This window comes from Xiphophorus maculatus, chromosome 1, assembly GCF_002775205.1.
Source record: "Xiphophorus maculatus strain JP 163 A chromosome 1, X_maculatus-5.0-male, whole genome shotgun sequence".
Lineage (NCBI taxonomy): Eukaryota > Metazoa > Chordata > Actinopteri > Cyprinodontiformes > Poeciliidae > Xiphophorus > Xiphophorus maculatus.
This window is the reverse complement of record NC_036443.1, coordinates 4,921,944-4,931,100: the sequence shown is the minus strand read 5'-3', so window position 1 is coordinate 4,931,100 and position 9,157 is coordinate 4,921,944. Positions and strand designations below refer to the sequence as shown.

General features: G+C 37.7%; 1 protein-coding gene across 2 annotated transcripts; it reads right to left on the bottom strand.

The window, feature by feature from the left end:
* Positions 1-409: 409 nt before the first annotated feature.
* On the bottom strand, positions 410-8,365 carry LOC111611868. Of its 2 annotated transcripts, none has more exons than XM_023350603.1 (5): positions 7,449-8,365; positions 2,809-3,828; positions 2,540-2,695; positions 1,798-1,890; positions 410-1,097 (listed from the first exon to the last, which is right to left on the bottom strand). In XM_023350603.1, exons 2-5 carry the CDS (start codon positions 3,820-3,822, stop codon positions 774-776), a joined length of 1,587 nt encoding a protein of 528 aa, XP_023206371.1. In that variant the 5' UTR covers positions 3,823-3,828; positions 7,449-8,365; the 3' UTR covers positions 410-773. The 2 variants fall into 2 exon arrangements, with proteins under 2 accessions (XP_023206371.1, XP_023206420.1); XM_023350652.1 differs by lacking the exon at positions 7,449-8,365 and adding an exon at positions 4,057-4,900.
* Between the last annotated feature and the right edge of the window lie 792 nt (positions 8,366-9,157).

The window sequence follows — 9,157 nt, the reverse complement described above, 5'->3', positions numbered from 1 at the left end:
AGGACTTGGACACCCCTGTGTGAGGTTGTAGAATCCAGAAGTATTCCTCAGGAAAAAATTTTGCTTTTTTAGATTTAACACAAGTCCTCCTAAAAAAGAAAATCCACACTCTTAAACCGTAACATTTGCTGAGAACATGTTTTTGACATAAAATATGATGACACTAGTGACTATTTTTACACTGAAAATAAGAGCAATACCCAAAAAATATTTAGGCAAGTTTTCAAACAAAGATGTGGTGTAATAGCTGCCTAGTTTAAACCAAGTCCGTTAATTTAACTGACACCAGAAAAGAACAGAATAGTAAACATTATGATCTAGATCCATTCAACCTCCTTCAAAAAACACTGAACAAATCTGTTGATTCAAATTTTTAAAAAAAATGCAAAAAGAAAATTCTGTGAAAATGTCCACAAACTGCAGCAGCCTACTACTTTCCTACTTTAATTTTTTCCCCTTAACTTGTATTTTTTCCCCCACACAAAACCAAAGAGATGAACCATGTAACTTTATGAAATGTCAAAAACAAAAAAGACCTACTCCCAAAATGATAATGTTCATCACAACCTCATCAGTAAACATCCTCCAGAAATACCAGTCAATTGTTATCCAGTAAACTCTGTATTACTTGTGGCTTTAATATGAACAATGTCCCAACAGAAGTTCACAAAGTGCAGTTCCTTGAGGTGTTAAGCTTCCAAAACATGGCGTTCTTCTGTCCAAACAAAGAAGACTGAAGATCTTCTGTCCTGTTGCACAACATGCCAGTGTCTTTACTGTGAGGTCTGAAGTCTTCCAAACAAATTTTGAACTTTGGGAGACATCTTGTGCTGCTCAAGCTGCATGAAGATTTTTTGGAACACTTCAAATGTGAAGCGCAGAGCCTTTGGATAAGCCAAGTTAAGGGAATATATCAAACCCAGAAGCAGGGCACATGCTGAGGCAACTGAAGTCAGGTCCTGCAACACCTCCACTCCCTCAATGACGATGCCAATGTCTTCTGGGGGTTCTTTCAATCCCTCTCCCTCCTTCCGAATCACAAACATGGCCATGGTGAGTTGTTTGAGTTCCATCTGGGCATCATCTCCGCTGCTGCCCTGTAGTGAGTTAAACAATATGTTAAAACTTGAACACTGTAACTAATCTCTCACTACAGAATTTGGAAAATAAAAGCCTTGTAAATGCAAACACCAAGTATAAGATGTACAGCTTGTGAATTGAAGAGTGGTTTACGGCATTTGAAATATCCTTGATAAATTTTCCAAGTTCAAAGTTGCTTTACAAATTGAATAACTCAAAGGGTGATTTTTAATGTTTTTGAAAAGATAATACATGTATATAGCTTTATATATGTTCCATCATATTACAGGCTTTAGCTTAAAAACCAATTTCTTAGATTTTATATCAAAGCAGAATACTGATCCAGCCAATGGTCATCTTAGGGTGGAACTCAATACAAAATGCATATTTGTGTTGCTTGTCAGATATTTTGGAGCTGGTATCAAAATACCATGACTCTAAAACATATTCTTATTAACTTGTTTGGCATATTGGTAAACAAGAAATGAAGTTGATGTGCTCTGCTGAACAGCAAATTCACCATTTCTGGATTTAAGCAGGATACAGCCATGTTAAATTTACATTTCTGACACCAAATCTGCCCCATTTTTTCAAACAGATGTTCACATTTAGAAAAGCCAGTCCATAAATCATTTAAGAAAGTAAAAACAACTGACATTGAATTTGTCCATTTGCTTGAATGGGATGAGATGCAACTTTAAACCTTTAAAAACTTACACAGTATTCCTTAATAAGGTCTTTTGCATCCTCTCCAAGAAAGGTGACGAGCCCTTTCAGAACACATTCCCTTCGAATCCCAATGTCTTCAACCTGGAGAAAAGTTATCGTTATCAATATTTCATATCTGAAGAGATTCATGACATAACTAATATATTTGGGCTGTTCACAATAGCAAAGACCTATCAGATGCCATAATGTACAGCCCACAAGTCCACTGTGTTTTAATGCTGCACTTCAAAATTATTCATAGTCCACCTCTGCCACATTTTATCCTTCACATCTCAATTTGTGAAACTAGACTGTATTGTTAAGGTTACGGCTTTTTCTTAGCACAATCTACCAGAGCAAGTGAATATCATTTTCCATTAAAGAGATCTCTTACAGCATAGAATTGATACAAGTTTAACATTTAAAAATGTTAAACTTTAAAAGCAATAGAAGCTCAAAAATTTGGCTAAATTGCACCGGTTTCTGGCAAGTTGGATAGAAAGGTGTATTTTATTGAATTCATGAATAAACCAGAATACAAACTTACTATAACAACTAAATGCAGCAGAAATACATGACAGGCAAACTTGCTTTTCTTCAAATGATATCAACTTTGCACAGAAAGTGTATCAAGTATTATAATTAAAACAAAGTCTGAAAGTAACTAATCACTTTAAGTTCTTTGTTTTAAATGGAAAAAGGTAAATGGCCATAGCTTAGTTCACTGTGTCCATATTGATGATATGCATACCTCATCATAAGTTCTCATGATGCCAGCCATTTTTGCACGTGTTGCTCCTCCTTTGGCCTGGATGACTTTAATCAGCTGACTTGAGTGCCTGTCCAACTGGGCCAAGAACGTCTGCTCAAGGGGAAGAGCCATGAGCCTCTGAAACTCCGCATTAATCTGTGAAACAAAAAAAAAAATTACTATGTTAAAAAAAATTACTTAAAGTAAATAATCATTCCCAAAGTCTAAGTTCAAAAACCTTGACATTTAATTTCAATCTGCATTACTACCTCTTTCTGTTGGAACAGAGCAGGCCATCTGTCCTTGAAATCCTCTATACCAGGTTCTTCATTCACCACCTCCTGACGCCTGTAGGCAAAGGTACGAGCCATTTTCTCCGCAATGACCCTGTCATTGTTCCTCCTTTTGATTGCTGTCAAGAGTTCAATTCTCTCTTTTTCCATGCTTTCTTGTGTTTCTCCCAATGGAAAGGATGGATAAAAGTTGGCTTCAGCTCGTCTTGGCTTCTTTATTTTTGCAGCAGGAGAAACAGAAATACTAGCTTTGGATTTAAGAGAGTTTACAGACAACTCTGGACATCCTTGTGATTTGAGTAGAGTCCTGTAGTTTCCCATTTTGTACTTCAGCCTTTGCTTCCAACCGTAGCAACCATTGAATGAACCGGGCTCTTTTAAACACGGATGTTTTTTAACCAAGGCCTCTGCAACTACACAGAACTGTGCATCCTCTGGGTAGGCTCTGTATCTGTAGATCTCTTCTACTAATCTATTTAGGATGTCAGTCTTCATTCGGGAGGTGACTGTCAACATTTTGTTGTTTGCTTGATACTCAGAATTCCCCTTCTCTAGCTGACGTTCAGTGTCATATGAAAATATGGGAATGGGAAAGTTGGCTGGCCATTGTTGTGTTCGCGATGACAAGGATTCAGGGGAGGAGAGGATTATAGTGTCATTTGAGGCTAAAGAACTGCTGTCGTCAGAGTGAACTGTAGAACAAGATGGAGCTGTTTCAATGACATCAACAAAAGTTTGAATGGCTTTTTCTTGAATCACCTTGACTGTTCCCAAGTCCTCCAGGTCAGAAGTTGAGCTGAGGTTGAAGAAGTCATTACCAAAGTCTTTGTCCATATATTGCAATCTGACATTGGTCTTTAAACCAAAGGTATCCTTCACCTTGCTGAGAAGTTCATCCAGAGAGTCTGGTATGCCATCTGGAAGAGTCAGTTTTTCAGTGTTGCTCTCTCCTAGAATCACCTTCAGTCTTGCAGGTTTTGAACTTGCCATGACAATCTGAGAAAAGGTTACATACAGAGTTAAGCAATGCTGGTCGCTATTTAAAGTCATTACAAAATATTTTATATACATTATTAGTCAAATGTTTGGACATTTGCTTGTAGAGGGCCAAAAAAATATTAAGGTAGTTATTAAAATATTACTGTATTTTAAGTTCAGCCATACAAACACAAAAGTCTTTTGTACCACGCATTTAATTTTTTGTACAATCTTGTATTACCTCACCCTTAAACGTGAATATATCTTTTCACAGTAACAAGACGTATTCCTCTAATTCTGTAGTCTTCCAGCGGGTATACATCTGTTAGGTCTTGTAGCTCAACCAGTTTCAGTTCTTTGTCTGATGTTTTCAGCTCATAAGATCTGTAATGCTCAACATACCACCCCTCAAGTTTTCTGACCAGAAAGAATAACTGGTTTGCCAGGATCACCATTTGGATTATTTCAATGAACTCTGGTAATCCTCCTAATGAGCCATGGATCAAGATCATCCCGCATCTGTACTTCAGTCCATTAAATGTTGCACTTTTAGTCATGCACACTGTGGCCAGATTTGAAAACTTCTGTTTTAGAGCATTTACTATTCCCTTGTCGAGAACATCAGTTGTTACTGTGGAAACATTTGTAACTTCCAAAAGAGGTTTAGGAAAACCAGATAAATGCAAATGATGTGCCATCTGATACTGGTGTCTCTCTGCAAGGGAACAGAGGACATTTTTAAAGCACTTGATATTTCGTGCAACTCTTTTAAAAAAGCTATGCTTAGCTTCAAAGCGCATGGACCATAAGGCTACTAAAGGACCAAATTGGCGAATCAAGTGCGGGTAATGTTCCAAGAAATGGTGTTTTGGTTTAAGGTCACAATTAGGAAAAACCTCCTGGAATTGTGTTCTGTGCTCTGAGATCTTAAAGTCAAGGTAAGCAATAGAGTCCTCTGTGTGAATAGGACAGACCACAAGATCAACAATGTCCCTTAAGTCTGTTAAGATCTGCCAAGCTGGCTCTTCATGTTGCACTCTGTGTCCAATCAACAAAGGTAAAAATCTGATCAAACTCCAATTCTCATGTGCATTACCCCCCAACACTTTTTTTGGCTTCAAAATTGAGAGCAATTGGATGAGGTCGATTAATTTTATCAGTCCCCTTAAAATTGAAAGATGCTATTGCGTCATTCAGTGATACCAATGTGAAATATTTTTTCTTAATCAAAACACCCAGACACAAAGCTAATTCAAAAGGAACAACTCCTTCAAAAAGGTCATGCACAATGTCTGGAGGAAGACCTGTGGTAATGTCAAAATACAATAAATGTGATAAAATGGAAGTTGATTTGACACCCTGATAACTTGGCAATTCACGTTCCTGAAGAATTTTTAAGTGATCTGCATGAATGCTTTTCGTTCTCAGGGTAAATGCACCACTTCTAACCTCTGTAGTTTGAATGTCTGTTTTAACTGCCAAACAAAACCTACATATGTATGACCCTGTGAAGTTCTCTACAAAGCCACCAAGACTGTGGGCAGCAAGATTATCTGCAACCACGCACTGAACTGTGCCTTTTACAGCTCTACCCAACTTTGACACAAAGACCCCTTCTTGTTCCAAAATCACAAGCTCATTAAGTAAAGGTTCTAAAACCTTCTCGTAACCATAGCACTTCAAATCATTAGTTTTGATTAAAGCAGCCAGGTAAATGGAAGACAAGTTAGAATTACACCCCTGTGGCAAATTACCAAGAATCCAGTATAAGCCACAAATTTTATGCTTCCGTTTAGATGTACCGAGAGGGTTGCATATTTCAAAATCATCAATATACAATATTAATGAAATGCTCTCCTCCTTACACAAAAGCTCATTTTCACTAAAAAATGACCCGTCATAGAAAGACCTATATGTATGAACACTACTTCTTTGTAGTAGTTTATTCACACAATTTAAATTATCAGTCTGATCCAAGATAACCTCACAGTCAAGAACTTGCTGCAAAGACTTTAGGATTGATACATACTGGAATGACTTATTATTTTTTTTATCAAGAATATATTCTTCAGGTTCTACCACTTTAAAATGTCTTTTATAGAATTGTTTTCGTCTCCAAGCACTAGAAAGGGAGCCTTTATCTCCTATTGCTTTGTTTACAGGGTTTGTTTCACAGAGGGCCCTGGCAAGTTTTTCAATAACTGACTGGTCAAACTGGCAAAGGTGATCATGTAGTATTTGGGTTACAGTTCTGCATGTAACTGGCAGGGACAAAGAACCAATTAAATAGTTTAACTCCTGCAATAGTTCATCAATAGCTGCATTTGACACAAGAAAACTGCTTTCTAACTTTAGAAGAACTGATGCAAGTTTAAGTTCAATATCTCTCTGTAAGTTTTCAGAATCAGTCTCATTAAATGTGTGATCTTGATTAGCTTGTGCAGTACTGTCTTGATCAAAAATATCAGTACCAGAACTAACACACAATTCTTCACCACAGTCTAATTGTTTTTTTTCAGTAATCCCAGTCTTAAATGTATTGCTAATGTCAGAATGTTTTCTGTATTTATGACTTTTGTAGTTCTCGTAAATATTTGTTTGATAAACACAGTCCTGAAACACACACGTGACAGTTTCCTTGTTCTTGAGATGTTGAAATATATGTTGAAAAAAATCTCTCTCAGTGGAAAGTTGATTAAAATCACAAATGGGGCATTTGAATCTGGTTAAGTCTTTGGTAACTGTTTGTTTGACTGGATGATTTCTTGATAAATGGCTCAGTAAAGCATTCCAGGTCTTGAATCTACATGCACAACTTAAATATGAGCATGGATACGAATAACCCCGTCCATAATGCCTGTGGTCTAGTTTGTAGTGCTTGAGCAATTCAGATCTTCTGGAAAACACCCTCTTGCAGTCTTTGCATCTCCACATTAAGTGCAACACTAGAAGGACAAGAGAGGAACTTTGTTACCTATATGTTGCCAAATCTGAAGGCAAGGAAGATGAAACAAATATGGAGGCAAGAGTCAATTTTGAATACTGTGACAACCCTAGCCCCATGCAATACTTTAGATGATTGTTTTACTGCTTGGTAAAATATAGATTCAGAATGGATTTGTTACCATAACTATTTCACTGTTTTTAATACCATACTGAAAACACTCTATATTAATCAATGTCATATTGTTAGTATTGCAAGGAATTTTTTTAATGCACAAATACACATTTCTTAAATTGCCCTTCTCAGTTGCATATTCCTTAGGATGGGAGTAAGCTTTTTTTAATGACTCCACAGTATTTTTAGGTTGTAATTTTAAATTTTTTGTGTGCATATATATCCACAAATATATATGCATGTCTGTTTGTGTGAATAAATTGCCTGTCACTTTCTGCTGTTGCACTGGAAATTTCCCACTGAAGGACAATAAATGTCATTTCTATTCTTATTTTATATCTGTCCACTATTTAGTGTTAAAAATTACAGTAACTTTAGATATTGGTGAAGACTTTGCATTTTAGAGCACACATATTTCATATTATCAAAATAGCATATTCATTTTGCATTTAACTTTTTTTTCTAAAATTAGAAGCTTGATGATATTACATGAATCCTTTATGAAGAAAATATGGCTCACCTTATGTGGTTTGATGATTCTTGGTTCTAGGCCTGGAAAGAGAAGTGGGTAAAAGAAGTTAATACAACAGGGTTCTAGCCAGAAATGCTAATGCCTGAAATTTTCATTTGATCTTAATTTTTCTTCTTTCTTTTCCTCGCGTTCATGCCGGTTGTCATTTCGATTTCTGTAGCCGGTGAAATCAAGGGCGCGGACGACCATAGGGAGATCAAACATGCACATTGTGAACTGTCCGTGCGCTGTGGTAGATTGCAAATTGCAGAGAAATAATACAGGGCAAGAAGCGATCTAGCCGGGGCGGAGTCTGTGGGGCAGGCTACTAAATGCAGAGCTCCGAAAGTGAAGCTGTGAAATCCTCAGCCCAGCCCGAGGGCGTCTAAGCCCGGCCCAGTGCCTGGGGATCAACGGCTAGCTAGAACACTGCGCAATGTTCCTACAGACACAATTTGCTTTTTTAAGAGAAATGACACCTGATGGATTCTTAGCGCTGTCAGGATATTATGCGTTTTATATTATGTCGCCAGTAAGCAGCATGAGAAAACTGGAAAAAATGGCTTCACCGGCTGCAGCTAACAGTGCTTAGCACAGTGGAGTTGCATCACATTAAATTAGTTTTGCACAGAACAAACCCGCCTCTGTAATTTCAAGTTAGGTTTTTTAGCGTAAAAGTACACATACAAAATAAACATTCAGTCTGACTCAGAGTAGTTATGTTAAAACATGTTGAGATTTGAACCGCCGAACAGCGCGGCTAATTACAATTAGCAAATGTGTTAAGAGCAAATAACTGATGACACTTCGACGTTAAACACAGTTCAATGTTTCAAATTTAAGTTAGAAAAAGTTTTAAATATTTTTACACCGTTTATTTAATGTTTGGTTATGGTGGGGCAGCATACTTACTGTTTTATCTGAATCTCGTCGACAGTCAATGCTCAGAAGAAATGGCGGTCGGTACCAGAGATGCAGGATCTGCCCCGGGCGGAGCTTACGTAATGACGTCAGACGTAAAGCTGCATTAAACTTAATTGTTTCACTTCGACTCAAATTAAAAAGTTCGTTTGAGATAAAATGCGTGATTGTTAAGTTAATTGAACTCATGAAAGCAAGTTGTCATAACTAAAGTAAAAGAATTAAGTCAGGTTAATGTAAATAAGTCCATAACATGAACTACAGCCCAAATACACTTTTTAGAGTGTACATCACTTCAGATTAATGAAGTGATGTCCAGTTATATGGACTGTCTCAAGACAGTCCATATAACTGACGGAACACACACCCCCACACGCATGCGGACGCGCCTCCACACACAGAACACAGAAGCACATTGTGGCTTTGAGCTAGTTTAAACAGATTCATCCGATCACGCTCCTGCTGCCCGCTGGTGACGGATAGAGCTGCGTGTCAGAGCCGGTCTGGGAGTGGGAATAAAGCTACTGAGGAATATGACTGATAAGACATCCACCATAATCACTCTATGCTATTCATTCAACCTCCCCTGCCACTCCCTCTCACCTCAGCATCTCCCCATCAACTCACCTCCTGTCTTTTATTACATGGGGTGTGTGGAGGGGGTTCACTTTTTTTTTTCCTCTCTTGGGGATGATATTTCCTCTCCAAGTTTCCCCTTCACTGCTTTTGCTGACTGCGGTGCAGATTCTACATTATAAGCTAATATAACAAAATATCGCCCTGCTGCCCCCATCAGC